Source organism: Plecotus auritus (assembly GCF_963455305.1).
Source record: "Plecotus auritus genome assembly, chromosome: 6".
NCBI lineage: Eukaryota > Metazoa > Chordata > Mammalia > Chiroptera > Vespertilionidae > Plecotus > Plecotus auritus.
The window spans coordinates 149,542,782-149,559,275 of record NC_137773.1 but is presented as its reverse complement, the minus strand read 5'-3'; the positions used below and the strand labels follow the sequence as shown (position 1 = coordinate 149,559,275).

General features: G+C 47.1%; 1 protein-coding gene across 2 annotated transcripts in view; it reads left to right on the top strand.

Annotated features, from left to right (window-relative positions):
* The window catches only part of EPHB1 (EPH receptor B1), a 422,752-nt gene that overhangs the window by 270,900 nt on the left and 135,358 nt on the right, over positions 1-16,494 (top strand). For both annotated transcript variants that reach the window (XR_013960832.1, XM_080672572.1), the window contains exon 4: positions 11,356-11,511. Coding sequence is in view for 1 of the 2 variants with exons in the window: in XM_080672572.1 (XP_080528698.1) it covers positions 11,356-11,511 (156 nt within the window). In the remaining variant the exon portion in view is untranslated. The remainder of the gene's footprint in view (positions 1-11,355; positions 11,512-16,494) is intronic.

The window sequence follows — 16,494 nt, the reverse complement described above, 5'->3', positions numbered from 1 at the left end:
CAGGGCCTGGGGAGGAGACGTCTGGGGATTCCCCACCCCTTCTGTACCCTGGCATAGCACTGGGAGCTGAGGCCTGGAGCTGGTGGCCCAGTGGGTCCAATCAGGATAGAGGACCTTGGGTCCCTAGGAGTGGCCACAGTGATCTGGCCCTTACCTTCCAAGAAGCATCTCCCCGGTAGTGGAAACAGGTAGGGCTCCCTTCAAAGAGCCTGGCTGGCTGCTGGCAGGGTGCTTCTGCCGTCTTCTGAAGGACACATCTCTGCCCCTGCCCCCAGCGAAGGCTTACCCACCTCCTTGACCACCTGGCTGTGACCTCATCTCTTCTCCAGGAGGCCTTGCCCTGCTTCTGGAGCCCAGTGCCTTGAGAATTCCATCACCATTTGGCCATTTGCTGCCTCTGGATTGGGGGCTCCCCTGGGTTCCCCTTTCATTTCTGATTCCCTGCACGTCTTCCTTCACTCCTCAACATTAGCCCTCTTCTTTCACAATGGTAAGAAGGTGACTCTCTCATACCTAACTCAGGGCATATAGAAGTGATTTCCAAATGCATGTTGAATGAATGAGACATGCGTGTAAAAGAGAAGGGCCCCGTTGGGCTAAAGCTTAGGACGTTGCCTCATGGGGCTCTCAGCACCTACTGGCTGACCAGTTGGCCTGTTGGGAGAGGCTCAGGTAATGCCACATCTTCAGGGGCCAGTGAAATAAAGTAGACGTGGTGGCTGGGTCTCCAGCTTGAGGACCCCTCTGGGGGTCCCATTCCAAAATCCTGAAGGCTTTGGCTGCTCTGAGGATTCCTGAATCTAAAGGCTGTGCACCCTTCTTGGTGCAGTGGCTCCTCTAGCGCTGTATGCAGGCAACCGGTAGGGGACAGACTTGGGGAGTAGACACAGCCAGAGGCACCAAGTCAGTTCTGGTTTCTGAGTGAACCCTCAGCCCCACTTTCCTGATCTGGGCCCTTTCCTCATGTCACTCCCCAAGACCTCAAAGTCATAGGGACAGTGAACCCACTGCCAGGGTGCTGGATTTTTAAAGAGAACCCCAGGAAGAGGGAAAGGCCTAACCTGAGTGGAAGAAACATGGAGGATGAGCAGGGACACAAGCCAGACAACAGGTCCTCCTCTCTGCCTCCTAGCACCCAGCCCAGTGCCCGGCACCCAGTAGGAGCTCAGTGCATATCTGTTGAGTGGCAGTGATTCCTAATCAATCACCAGGTCTTCTTCTAAATGACTCTTGAATCCATCTATGTCTCTCCATACCTACTACCCTGTGGTGTTTCCCTAATTGTCTCCACTGTAACTCATTCTCTTCCCAGCAGCCAGTGTGAACTTTCAGAAACAAACAAATAAAAACACCCAATTGTGTTTCTTTCCAGTTTTAATCCCATCAGTGACTTCTTTGGACCTCAGGGCCTTGATGCCAGGAGCTCAGCTACCAATCCAGACTCAGCCTCCTCACCAACTGATTTACTCTGGCCCACCCGACACGCACTCAGCCTAAGCCTCTGGCACTTACTCTACACCTGGACAAGGGATACACTGCTCAATCTCTTCATTGAGTCATAGTCTGTCTCCTTGGGCCTTTGCACATGTTACTCTCTCCAGGTGGAAGGTTTTCTACCTCCACTCACTAACCCACCCACTCTGCCAACTTGTATGGCTTTTATTTATTCTTTATGTCTTAACTTAGATGTCCCTTGCCCGAGACCCTCCTAGATCTCTGCTCCGTCCTCTTCACACTGATCCCATCTGTTGGAATTGCCTGTTGGAGTCTGTCTTCCTCCACGAGGATGCCAGCTCTGTGGGGGATGGGTTGGGGGGGAGTCTTTGTGTGTTTCACCCATTTGTGTATCCCAGTGCCTAGCACAGTTCCAAGTATATAGTAAGTTGTCACTTAAAATCCTTTACAATGAATAATTGATGAAAACATCCGGCTTGGCTTCTTGCAAACAACATCTGCTCTTTATTGAGGAGATGCCACATTCCAGAAAGTTTACCTGCACACACTGATCTTCGAAAGCTAGCACCTTTTTTTACAGATCAGGGAGCTGAGGTTCTGAGGGTCAAGTAACTTGCTTAAGGTCACGAAACCAGTGAGTGGCAGTTTTCTCAGCCCCCAAAGCAGTGATGTTTCCGTTCTGCCTGGTGGTCTAGGGCAGTGGTTGGCAAACTCATTAGTCAACAGAACCAAATATCAGCAGTACAACGATTGAAATTTCTTTTGAGAGCCAAATTTTTTAAACTTAAACTTCTTCTAACGCCACTTCTTCAAAATAGACTCGCCCAGGCCATGGCATTTTGTGAAAGAGCCACACTCAAGGGGCCAAAGAGCCACAGTGGCTCGCAAGCTGCAGTTTGCCGACCACATATCTAGGGCTGTGGCTTTCACTCAGAAGCTGCATCAGGATCACCTGGAGGCCTTGCTGCGACTGGCTGCTGGCCCCAGCAGGGTTTCTGCTTCAGTACGTGTGGAGTGTGGTCTGGGATTGTATATTTCTCCAAGTTCTCAGGTGCTGCTGCTGGGCTGGAGATCACAGATTGAGAATCGCTGGCCTCGATCACTAGAAAACACCTGAGCTTGCTTTACGCTACCCCACTCTCCAACCACAGAGGTCTTGGGTCAAGATGGCAGGCTGCATCCCTGAAATCCCTCCACTAGGCTTTGCCGCCCAGCCCAGCGTAGCTTCCCCCGCCTGGACATGGCCTTGGCTGTGCTGTGCCTGGCTGCTCTCTGAGGACAGGGAGTCATTGGTGACAAGAATCTAAGTGTCTGCCCTCCCCCCTTGGAACATTGCTCTTCTATTTGTCCCCCTCCAGTCCTGACCAGTGATCTCTCCATTCCACCAGGGCTCAGTGCCCCCATTCTGACCCCACCTCTTTAACAATGTCTGTGCTGATGGATGCATTCCAGGCTCACTGTAGCTCCTGCTTCCTGGAAGTTAACAGTCCTGTCTGTGTCATGGTGCTGACAGCATTCATCAATTTCAGCAAGTGTCACCAAGAGTGATAGGAATGTATGACACAGCTAAGTATCCCCTCTGCATAGGGCATTACAGCTGGCACCAGGCCCAGGGAGACTGGACCTGGAGACCCATTTGGCTTCATGTGGGCAGGTCCACATAGAAGTGAAAGTGCCTTAGTCCACCTCCTACCACGTCCTCCATAAATGCTTTGTGCTCCTGACAACTTCTGCAACTACCCAAAGGTTCCACAGGCAAGCCAGGGCTCTCTGAATCTTGGACACTCTTTTCTCATTGCCTTCCCCTCCCATTTCTGCATCAACGCTTACCCATCCTTCAAGGCTTGTGCCATGTGCCACCTTCTCCAGGCAGCCTTCCTAGCTACCCTTTCCTCTCCCATTCCTCCAGATATCTCTGGCACAGGTATCTCCAACTCTTCGGACCTTTTTTCAGTGAACAGCCTAGTCTTACCTGTGCTGCTCAGAGCCTTGGGGTCAGAGGATGCCATCCATACTTTGTGTCCTCCCAAAATTTAAAAATGTAGTGATTGAGATTTTCTTTGATTACCCAAGTCTTATATCTACAATACAAAACACAGGGAATTACATAAAAGCACAAAATAATCATTACCAGTAATACTGCTATTCCCAGCTTTCATTTTAATGAGTATGATATGTGTGTGTGTGTGTGTGTTTGTGTGTGTGTGTGTGTGTGTGTAGAATGAAGTTTATTCTCTCTATATTATTTTAAACTGACTTTTAAAATATTTTTCCATGGCATACTTTTAATGACTGTGTAGTATTCCATTACGTGGATATTCCATTAGTTATTTAGTCAATACCCAATTATTTGACTTTTAAGTTTTCTTTTATTCGTCCTTCCTTTCTTCCTTCCATATTTTGAATAACACTGGCATAAACATCCATTAGCATGAATCTTTTTCCACATCATGATTTTTCATCAGAATGAGTCTTTAGAAGTAGTATTGTTGAATCAAAGCTCTGAACATTTTGACAATCTTAATACAGAACAGCTTTAAGAATCCACACTTTGCGGGGGAGTGCCCATCATCTCATACCCTCTAATACGAAGATCATATTATTATTGTTTTGTTTTTATCACAGCTTTTATCTTGGGTCTCATCACAGTTTTCGGCAAGCATTCAGTTCAACCAGTCACAGACTGTGCATGCAAGCATTCAGTTCAACCAGTCACAGACTGTGCATGCAAGCATTCAGTTCAACCAGTCACAGACTGCGCATGCCTGGTGTGAGCCTGTGCTAAGCTCTGGGGTGGGACATGCAGAGATGACAAGACCTGGTATCACCCTCCAGAGAAGTTCTGGGCCAGGACAGGAGTGAGATGAGTGGATGCATGCATGCCTGGGAGCTACATCTCTGCTCTCAGTTTTCTCAATGTATTGCCGAGAACATAAGGGGAAGCAGGAGCATCACAAGGCTGTGGGTCCCTGAGGTTGTTCAGGGGCACCCATTCGTGGGAAGAGCAAAGACCACTGGTGACAGTAGACAAGGAAATTCCAGCCCAGAGGCCCAGTGCCACCGCCTTCCAGGGAGCCTGGAATTCCAGAGCCAAGTACCCATGGTGTCAGCCATCCATAATGCGAAAGTGATGGGGACATTGGGCCACAGGAGTGAGTCTAAATATTGGGCTCAGCATGAGGCCACAAGACCTAAGGGAGACCGGTGTACGTGTCTTGCAGGAACCTCTTGCCTCCCCACTGGGCCACCACCACACCTATCGCAGTGCTCAGCAGCTGCCGAGCTGCCCAAGCTCTTCTGCTTTCTACAGAGCTTGGGCAAGTGTGGAGAGGAAGGGGACGTTCTAGGAACAAGGGGCTCAGGGCTGCAGACCTCTTTCTCCCTGGCTGGGAGCAGGTGCCTTGTCTCTCTCACTGTCACCAAGGGAGGTAGGCAGAGACCTCCAAGCCAGCTGCTGAGATGCACCTGCCTTGAGAAAAAGGCACCCGGTTCTTAAACAGGGGATGAATATTCATTGGCATGAACCTTTGCAAACTCATTTGGGGGAGAAAAATTAGAGCAGGAGAAATAATCAGATTATTAAAAAAGAAAGAGCAAGGACACAAGGCGTGGAGGGAAGACTCACATTTAAAATGCAAGGAGAGATTTCCTTCCTGCAGAGTAGCTGTGACCCCCTGGATCATGCGCTGGGAATAGCTAAAGCTCTCCCACATTTCTCCTGCATAAAAATGTTGCTTTCTGAGGCCACGGTTGAGGGGGGAGGGGCAGAGGCATTGTGCACCCTCCACATATGAACATTATACAATAATGTTTTGAGGTTTTCATTTTATCTCCCTTCGATATCAAGAAAATTTGTGAGAGCTAAAGAGGCCCTGGTGAGTGCTGAGTGACAGGTTAAAGGGCTCCAATATAGATTAGATGGTCCAGTATCTCCTGAGGAAATTGCATAAAAGTGGTTATTCCCTCTCACTTCTATTAATTTCCTCTTCCTGGCTGCTTGGAAATGCTTCATAACTTGATGCTGCAGATGGGGACGAGAGGCGCTTTCCATTATCTCAATCACTGCACTGTTTATGAGACACTTAATCTGTTTCTTTATAAAGTAATAGTACTGTAGGTGATGGATTTAGTGTCACTAGAAGTCTGCGTGCAGGGACGAGAGGGGGCGGTTCTCCAGAGCATTGTAAGCACCGGGTAATTTGTTACCTCATTGAGGCTCTGAGAAGTTGGGTGGGCGTTCCAAGGTGACCTTGTGGATATCAGCTAGAGATCACGAGTACTTGTCACTTAAAGGGGGAGGGAAGTGCTGTGTGTTTTGCCTGGGGAACGGAAAATAACACGTGCTTAAAGGCTCTTGTCTTTCCTCTCAGTTAAAGGCGGCGGGCAGGGGAAGGGGTGTATGTGGAGGGAATGCCATGCCCAAGCTCCATTCATCACCTGTCTGCACTGTGATCACTTGCAGTCGAGGAAAGAAACTCCCTTTTCTTAAGGAAACAAAGCAATCGTGGGCTGCACTGGTGTCGGAACGGACAGCCCTCCTAGTTACAGGTGTCCCACTGGCCAGGGTCCTGTGTGAATGCACAGGAGGGCGCAGGAGTTTCTTCTCTGCCCACCCACCTGCTGGAGTAACAGTGAAGCCCTCTCCCCTGAGATACTAGGCTGGGCCCTCTCTGACCCAATTTCCCTTCCTGCCTCTCCTATTGTCCCACCTCTTCCCTTCATACTTGCCCCTCCTTCCGAATCTCACCTCCTCCTCACCACAGGAAAACATTTCTAATGGTCTTCATCTCATAACAAGGGATCCCCAAAATGGTGCACATCCTCCCCGACCGGTCTCCCCATGCCGTGCACACACAAGCACAGCACAAATCACACGATATCAGAATTAGCCTTTCATTTTCCGCCTCCCCCACAAGGAAGGGTGCTTCCTAAAGTCTGCCCCCATCTACACTCTGGGTTATGTTTCTAGCCTGGTGCCTGGCTCATGGTAGATCTTCAGTAAACATTTGGTGAATGAGGGGCTCATAACTGTAGTGATAGTGCTGACCATCATCCTGTATTGAGAGAAAGGCAACCCTTGAGTTTTAAAATGATATTAGAGCAAAGAATTGTGTTATCAACCTTAAAATGCTCTAAGTGTGAGTATGTGTTCGATTAGGCTATCACAGCTTATCATTAGTATTTTCTGAGACTATAGAGCCCTTTGGCAGGTGTGTGGTCTCCAGGCTGCCAGAGTCTCCACCGTACTCTACTGTGTTACTCCCAGCTGCTATGCACATTCAGGTGATTCACCTGGGCCATTTGCTTTCTCTTTCTCTTTCTCTACCCAGAAGCTCCATTTATCACCTCTAACAATTAAAGTGGCTTTTTCTCCAGGGCAGCAGAGTTTTCTTATTTATTTTTCTGTGTTAAATTTCTAGTTAAATAACTCTATTCTTAACTTCTATTTCTTAGTAGTGGTATCTGAAACAAGATGAGTTAAAAAGGCTGGGCATGCAGGAGGTAGCCCATAAATGATTCTCTCTCATCATTGATATTTTTCTCCCTCTCCCTTCCTCTCTGAAATTAATTAAGGTATATTTTTTAAAAGGTTTTGTGGACTAGCCTGGTGCTTTAACCATTACTTAATGCATTAATTCTCTGAGAAAATATAGCACATGTTTGCTTATATTAGTAAGTTACAATCTAAAGTTTAATAAATGAACCTAAGAATGCGATTCTTTACAAATTAGGGAATGTATAGACACTGATTTAACAAAATACTAACTTACAAAATTTAAATATTAAGGAGATTCATCCATTGTGTAATTATAGGTAAATATGTATTTTATAGGTATATTGATTTGCTTATTATACAAGACAAATACTATGTGGAGAAACAATTCTTCCATTTGGCCACAGAATTCATTTGCCTGCTTTGGGACTCAAAACTTATATCCTTATCCTGAACTCTAAAAGTTCCTGCAAAGAAAACTTTTTTTCAAAAGGGGATGAGTAGGTTGGAGTGGAGAGGAAGTAGCCTTACTTAGCACATTTAAATGTTTGAGTTTATTAAATTATGATGATCTGTGGCATTTGTGAGAAATGTGAGTTTATTTTTCATTAATCATTTATACAGATGAGTGAGTTGAGGTGCTGAAGGATTACATGGCTTGCCAGGGATCACCCATCTAGGCACCAGCAGAGCCAGGAATCAGACCCAGGTTGTCTGACCTCTGCCTGGTGCTCCCTCCCCAGAAAGGATGGAATCCCAGGACTTCTCTTCCCTGTCTTTTGTGGAATGTCTTTCTTTAAAGTCCAGCCTGGACCAGTTCTTCTTCATTTCCTCCCCTGGTGGCTGCCTTAGAGCCCAGGGGCTTGGGGCCACCCAGTTCTGCCTCCTTCATAAGAAGTTTCAGGAAGGCACTTTCCCAGTCCCTTCCCCGCTCGTGGATATCGAGATGGTTTTTATGCTGTTAACTTTTTAATGTGAAGCAAGGAGGCTTTTAAGTGCTGGAAAGAAAGTGAAGACACGTTCCACTTGGACTGATACATTAGGAAAATTGTAGTGTGGAGGGGACCAGATGCATGCATGCAAGGCACTGCTTTCCCCTCCCCCACTTGGCAGGGAAAGAGCTTCTGCTGTGTTTGGGCAGCTCAGGCCTGGGGTTTCCCTGTGTTTTTCAGCCTTAGAACTTAATGGGGCCCAGCAATACTGGGTGATTTACAGTGGAAAGGACCAAGTGCTTCTCACAGGGTTCGGGGGAGAGATGTAGGAAGAGGAGGGAACAAACAGAGGGAGAACCCATCCTGAGTGGCCTCGGACAGATAGATCAGCAATTAAAATTCCAGGGTACGTTGGTATATCATTCAGTTGATGTATTATTTGTTGAGTCTTTAGTAGAGATTTAAGTTGTTGTTTTTTCACTTTCTACAGAGAAGTTTCTTTTGAATGTGCTAAGATGGGTCAGCAAGTGACCCATTTTCACATGGGTCACAACAGAAATTTCAGTGACCTTATTGGATCATCTCAATAACATTGTCCCCAGTGCATTTCATGGGATTTGAATCCCAGGTGATGCTTGACGAAATAGAGCTTTCTGGTGAGGAAACATAGCATTCTATATCCCATTTGGAAGTTCTGAAAATTCTGTAATAAAAATGTGATCAACTTTTTGAATCCACATTTTTCAAAATATCTTGCCTCAGGACCCTTTTGTAAGTAACAGATGCTAACAACCCAAAGAAGGTGGACTCCATGGAACATTCTTGGGTTCTGCCGTTTCAGAATATTCCAATTCAGAAGTTGCCTCCCATCTAAGATGAGCTCCCACTCCAGGGCACTGTCAGAGTAACTGAAGCACTATACCTCACTTCAGGCGAGCAAAGGAGTGAGGAAACATTCCCGGCATCAAAACCAGTCCTTCCTTCTTGTCTTAGTAGAAAAGTTGTGGCTATTTTCCAAAGAGTTCATGTGTATACTATTACTATCATTTCTCCCACAGTGTGATCCTGGGCAACTTTTTGAACCCCTTCATGTCTCAATTTCCTCATTTGCAAAATGATGGTAATAATAGTGACCCCACAGAGAAATGCATGTAACACATTTAACAAGAATGTTAACAGATGGTGACTACTACTCTTATTAAAGAATACTCTTCCCTTGCCAGGAGGGAACTATATATTTTGGAAGATGAGCTTTGTATCAGTAGAAGCCATTATAATGGTACTTCTGGTCCAGCAAAGATCACATCTCTAATAATGAAAGCATAATATGCTAATTAGACTGGACGTCCTTCTGGACGACCTTCTGGATGAAGCCAGGGCTGCGAGAGAAGCCCGGGTCCCAGGTGCCAGAGGGAAGCTGGTGCAGGCAGCCAGGGGAAGGAAGGCCTACTCTTGCACAAATTTTGTGCATCAGGCCTCTACTTGTATTATAATTGTATGAGGACTGGATCAAGAGCTTCTTTTTTTATTCTTTATTGTTTAAAATATTACATACAGTATTGCACATGTCTCCTTTTTCCCCCATTGACCACTCCCCGGCCACTTCCTTCCCCCCCGCCCCCGCACATGCCCTCACCCCCCCCACCAGTGTCTGTGTCCATTGGTCATGCTTTTATGCATGCATACAAGTCCTTTGGTGGATGTCTTAAACCCCCTGCCCTCCCTTCCCTCTGAAGTTTGATAGTCTGTTCGATGTTTCTCTATCTCTGAATCGATTTATGTTCATCAGTTTATGTTGTTTATTATATTCCACAAATGAGTGAGATCATATGATATTTATCTTTCTCTGACTGGCTTATTTCACTTAGCATAATGCTCTCCATGTCCATCCATGCTGTTGCAAATGGTAAGAATTTCTTCTTTTTTTTACAGCAGTGTAGTATTCCATTTTGTAGATGTACCAGAGTTTTTTAATCCATTCATCTGCTGATGGGCACTTAGGCTGTTTCCAAATCTTAGCTATTGTAAATTGTGCTGCTATGAACATTAGGGTGCATATGTCCTTTCTGATTGGTGTTTCTGGTTTCTTGGGATATAGTCCTAGAAGTGGGATTACTGGGTCAAATGAGTTTCATTTTTAATTTTTTGAGGAAACTCCATACTGTTTTCCACAGTGGCTGCACCAGTCTGCATTCCCACCAGCAGTGCATGAGGGTTCCTTTTTCTCCACATTCTCACCAGCACTTGTCATTGGTTGATTTGTTGATGATAGCCATTTTGACAGGTGTGAGATGGTATCTCATTCTTTAAGGCAGGCTGTGTTCTCTAAATTCCCTGGGTCAGGTCCTCGGAAGGGTTACAGTAAATATTTGTGGAATGAATTAGTGAGGTATATAAGAATGAAGAAAGTTTACCTGGTCTCAGATGAGGATGAACCAGAGTACAATCCTGGGGACAGGAAGAGTCAGAGCTGAGATAGTGAGAAAGGGTCTCAGAGAAGTGGAGCAGGCAACAGGAATATTTGCAGAATCAGCAAGGAGGAGACCAGAAATCTAGAGTAGAGGGTCTCTGTAGGTGAGGCATGGTGAAAGCCCAAGGACTAGGCTGGATGGAGTCAGACATTTTTTGGCATATCTCTTTAAAGGTGATCACACAGGGAATTAAGAGGAAGCAACTCATATCTGAGCGCACCTCTAGTTGGCGTCAGGCTGTGCCAGACTTTCCCAATGTTCCCCGCAGCCATGTACATGATAGATGACACCAAATGCATGACACGTTCCCTGGTTCACTGCCTGCAAAGCCATACTTTGCTTGCCTCACCCTCCAAAGCATTTAAAAATGCAATTAACAGAAAATGATGTTGTTAAGCCAGTAACCTTGAAATCACTTTAATTTCTCTTTAAAGAATCACTCATGAAATACAGTCCCTTACTATCATTCATAACAAGTGCTTGTTAGCCCAGTACACAGTGTCCCTCATGGGTGTTGCAACATGGCATTTAAGAACTATGGGTCTGGTCCATTGGTCAACCAGGACCCCTTTCCATGGAAGGACATTAGGCAAGATTCCTTCAGTGAGTGGCTCAGGGTAAGGCCCTGGCTATTAACCAGGTAGAACAGGGAGGGAATAACCATTTAAAGAGCACTTAGGTCCCAGACGCTGAGCTACACATTAGATTCATTTTCTCAATTAAATCTCTCAACACGCGTGAAAGGGAAGGATCATTATTCATATTGCTCAAGTGAGAGAGGCCATTGGTACCAGGAAGGTATTTTTCACTAAGGATGTTTGAAGAATTGGAAGTGTTAAATAGGGGTTTTCTAAATCTGAAATGCTCATTTTGTGCATGGGTATCTCCATATCCTTTTTTTGTGGGGGTGGGGGGGGGCAGAATCTTTTGCTTTTCAGTTACAGGGAAAGGCCTCTCACTGCTGCTATTCCACTAATTCTCAGATGGTCTCTTTGTGTTCCAGCCTGCCCTGCAGGGATGTTCAAGGCCAGCCAGGAAGCTGAGGGCTGCTCACACTGCCCCTCCAACAGCAGATCCCCCTCAGAGGCATCTTCCATCTGCACCTGCCGGACTGGCTATTACCGAGCGGATTTTGACCCCCCAGAAGTGGCATGCACTAGTAAGTGTCTAGTAAGGGCTCTGGGCTGGGGAGTTTGGTGTAAGTGGTGGGCCTGTGGCAGGGGAGACTAAGACAACATTCTGCAATTGCTGCACTGGCTGCAGTGCTGAAATGCTGGCTGTGGTGCTGAAATGCTGGCTGCAGTGCTGAAGTGGACAGCTCCTTACTGGACATGCAGGGTCCCTTTCTCTGCTTAGTAGCACAGGGTCAAGATTAGGTTCTTTCTTACCTCCTCCTCCCAAATGGGATCGTTCTTTGAGTACAAATTCAAGATCCGCTAGGAGATTGCAATGGTTCCTAGTAACTCTTACAGGCACCTGCTCTAAGAAGCCTCTTGGCTCTGTATTTCTGTGACCAGCTCTTCTCAGACACTCCTTTTATTAATTGCTGAATTATTCTGATTGCCTTCTCAGTTATCAGATGAAGGTCTTGTGTCCTTTGCAGTACCTAGTATACTACAGCATCTATACCCTCACCAAATGACAAGACCAGAGGCCTGGCCACAGGACCCATCTATGTGACAGATTTTCTAGGGGCTGGGCTAATGCATCAGCTCCACCACTCTCTCATTCTCTCTTTAGAGAGGAGGGCAGTCAACCTGACAAAAGTGTGTGTGGGTTATTGGGGGATGACTCCACTTCCTGTGTAAAGATGGGGAAAGGGAGAATTTCCTCACAATCTTCTCCCCCATAATCGTGGGAGGCAGGAAGCACTATTCTCCCTACTCCCCTAAGTGTTGTAGCACCAAAACAAAGGTTGTTTTTCTTTCTGCTATTCCCATTGCCCTCTCCAGTAGAGCCTCTAATGATGCTAGAGTTTTCTTCTGCACTGCAAACTGTTGCCTGGCTTCCTCTGCGACTTTCCCCTCACCTCCTTGGATCAAATTCCTTCCACCCACCCCAGCATAGAAGGGTACAGAGGGAATGTTTCATACATACTTGTAGTTTGGTGGGCAAAAAAATTACTGAGCCCCTAGTAAAAGAGTTTCTTGATTCTGGCTTTGCAATGTATGTAACCTTTTCTGGGTGAAGAAGAGGAATGAAAGTGTCTTCTAGATCAAGGTCCTGAGGTTGATCAATGTTTATAGATTTAAACTAAAAAAAAAAAAAAGCTCATCCTCTTATAAACTGATTTTCCCCAGGCTCCCCTCTCTGGTGGGGTGATAGGAACAGAAATGATTCTATTTCTGCTGAATAGAGTCCCTGTCTTTCTGTTGCAGTATCTTCTCTACTGTTTTCTGAGGTTCCCATGGGTCTCTGTGACCTTGACCCATTGTTTAATGTACATCTTTAGAAGCCACTTAGGGGTGAGGAATCACCACTGCCTAGATGTCCAGAAAAAGGACTGGTCTCCATGGCTGCCAAAGCACATAGCCAGGGTCTCACAGCATCCCTCCTGAAAAACACATTCCCTTCCATTTCTGCCTGTGAGCCCTCTCTCCTCTGCAGATTAACTCATGCACATAGAGAGCTGGGCCTCCTAGCTTCCCACTTAGGCCCACCCTGTAAATCCATCCGGCCCTTGGATAAGGCCACCTGGAGGGAAAGTAGGCAATGGCCAGATGCTCAGAAAGCTAATGTGGAGCTATCCTCCTTGCCATATTGCACCCCTTCTACCTTTCAAGGCTTATCTTCCGACCATCTAACCTGATGTGCTTGAACCAATAGGATGATTCCTAGAATAAATAGAAATATTCCAAAGCCTCCAGTCCACACACTTAGACTCTCATTCTACTCTGCCTACCCATAACCTGCGTCCACCTCATTGAAATCAGACCTCACTGGCTTTTCTCTCCTGTCTCTGGCCCAGCTATCTCTGGAATTAGGCACACCTTTCTCACTCCCTGTGATACTACTACAATCTCCCCACCTTACCCAGAGTAGGGGTGAATGCTAGACTTGCCTGTGTGTAGCACCACACCCTTTGCTCTTGTGCCACATATAGTGAGTGCTAGGGTCAGACTAGAGGTCACCAAATCAAGGCCACACTTGTCTGTGGTGGCCACGCCCGAGAGCAGCTCACAGATGCATTGTCCAGCCTTGGCCTACAGGGGCAAGCACTTGGTGAGGGTCCCAGAGGCCCGGCTGGGCTGCCGCACAATGCTAGGCAAAACAAGTGTAAATAAACCTATTATTTCATTGAGCCTCATTATATATTTGATTTATTGTGTGCTCGTGAAGTACTGTATGAAAAAGTCAATTTGTTGGCTTTTATAATCTCATTAGGGTTTCCTTTTAAAGCTTTCTAATTGGAGGTGCCATCTGTTCTCTTAAAGAGGCATCACACATCACCATAGTAAATAATTTTTCAGATACCAGGAACATAGCTGGAGTGTTTGAGGCCAGGCACAGCCCTGCACCATGGCCTTGGGGACCCGGCTGGTTACCCAAGTGGAGCAAGACAGCCAGACAGAAGCCCAGCTCAGCCTGAGAGAGGATGTTTGGGGTGGGGAGGGGACAAGTGCCTATTTAGTTTGTAAGTGCCATCCTCCATCCCGCCAAGCAGGGAGCAGTTATGGGTGAGCAGGGCAGTAGGAGGACCCAGGGAAAGGGAAGATCTGTCTTTCTAAAATGTACAGGACATGGGCATCTATAGTGTCCGGGTCCTGTGGGCATTGGGGAGAGGCGACAGTGTCAGGAGTGTCCAAGAGCCCTGACCTCAAAGTTTGGAAGGACTCAGGTGGGCCTGTTGCCGTCATCTTTAAATGAGCTGATATCAACAGGCAACAATGAAAATGTATAAAGAATCTTGTGATTTAAAATGCGCTCTCTTATAAGGCTAAAATACCTATAGTGCGCTGAAAATTAATATTTTTAATGAATTCTATTAATCTCTCAAGACAAGCACATATATGTTTGTTATTTTTTATAGTGTTAAAAGTGTTTGCTCTTTCTAAATTAACCGAAACATTTAGAATGCACAGTAACTTTTATGGCTCTATGTAGGCATTTCTTCATTTTCTTATTAATCTTTTGGGAGAGTCTTGGATCCCCTTGACCTCTGAGAGGCCCTGGCAGCCCTGTGTGTCCAGCCTTGTCCTTGACAAAGTTTTCAGACCCAGCACGGACTTGGGCACTCCCCACGGCAGTGTCAAAGGGGCTGGTGTGGGTGCCAGTGCAGTCAGAGGAGGGGTGCTGTGTCTGAGTGAGAGGAAGTCATTGTTGCCGGTCTATAGACATCCAGCCCTTCTTCCTCCTCCTTCATCCTCCTGGCCCCTCTGCCTGGAGTTCCGGATCTGCTACATTAATACGTGGCTGACCGCTGCCTTGCCCGGCCCAATACGTGCTCATGTTCTAGAGGAGGCCTTGCTTCCCCCAGGCTCTGAAAGGAGGCAAGAGGAGACTGAGAAGGCTGTGAAAGGGTTTAGGCCACACACTGCAGCATGTCAGGGCAGCCCTCAAACATGGAAGGGATAGCCTAAGCCAGTGGTCAGCAAACTGTGACTCGCGAGCCACATGCGGCTTGCGAGCCGCGGTTTGCCGCTCTGTTGACTAATGAGTTTGCCGACCACTGGGATAGGGGCTTAATCACAAGGAACAACAACAGCCTGTAATTATTGGAATCGAGAGTCTAGGTCAGTGGTCGGCAAACTCATTAGTCAACAGAGCGGCAAACCGCGGCTCGCGAGCTGCATGTGGCTCGCGAGCCACAGTTTGCCGACCACTGGCCTAAGCTACGGTGGTGTGAGGTGAGAGCATGGGATGGCTCGAGGCAAGGCTCAGGTGGCCCTCACCCCACCCTGCTAAAGAAGCTTCTGAATGAAGCCAGGCTCTGTGGACAGTGCAGGGGTCAGGGCAAGAGGTCAGGAGGAAGGGGCAGCCCACCAATGGGAAGGGGCCGTGCAGGTTATGGGCTAAGGAGCAGGCTGTGATCTTGGGCTCCCTGAGCTGCAGCTGAGGACGTAGTCACTTTCCTCCTCTGCTGCCATCCTGGGCCCCCGCCCCATGGCCCTGGGACCCCCTGGGGAGTCCTGGCATCCCACTTCCCTGATCGTGGGCGGGTTCCGGGGAAGCTTATTAAATCATCCATTATAAATAGCAGGTGGGCTGTGGCACTTCACAGACAAAAGTTTGAATCTTGACTCTGTCTCTTACTTTCTCTGCAACCTTGGGCTAATTTATAAACTTCCTTCCACTCTGCCATTTTATCTTCATGACCTTGTAAGAATGTATGCCTTTCTGGGTTGGTATGAGCAATAAGCAAAGTAGTATTATAGAGTCTTTGGCACAGAGCCTGACTCATAGCAAACTCTCGATCAGTGTTAAACTTGCTTTGGTTACATCCCTGGTAAGTGTGAGGATGGCCGCAGATACGGAAGCTCCCAGCATGCCAGGATGCTGGAGATCTAAAAATAAAAGGGATGTCCTCAGGGAGAGACCAGGTTATGGCCGTCCCTGAGCATCGCAGCAGGATCCATCCTTTATCCCCAGACTGCACAGTCACCATGGCCCAAAGATCCTGGGGAAAACAATGAGGAGGCCATGGCCACTCGACCAGATGTGCTGTGGGAGAGAGGGGAGGCAGGGACCCAGCACCTGAGACCTATAGCTGCTGCTGAGCCCTCTCCTCGGGGACCGAGAGGACTGATGTTGGGCAGCCCCATGGCGGACAAGGCTAGCTGTCAGTTCTCGGGAACAGGGGCTCCATGACCCCTCAGGGTCAGACACGCTTCTTTCCACAGGAGGGTCTATGGCACGGGAGGTGTGACAGGGTCAGCAGAGAGCGGGTGCAGCCAGGAAAGCATGACGAAGTATGCGGCTATGTGAAACCAAGCACCGAAATGCGCCTCTTCCGTTTTCAATAATTCCTAGTTTACTGGGAACGGAATGGAAAGGAGGAATTTATGAAGCAGGTGAAAAGAGACAATTATGCCTTATAAAATTGCTGTCTGTGAAAGACTATGCTGAAGGACTAGTGTAAAAATAATTACCTTGTTACATTTCTGACCACAAAAACAAACAAACAAACAAAAAAAACCTTTTC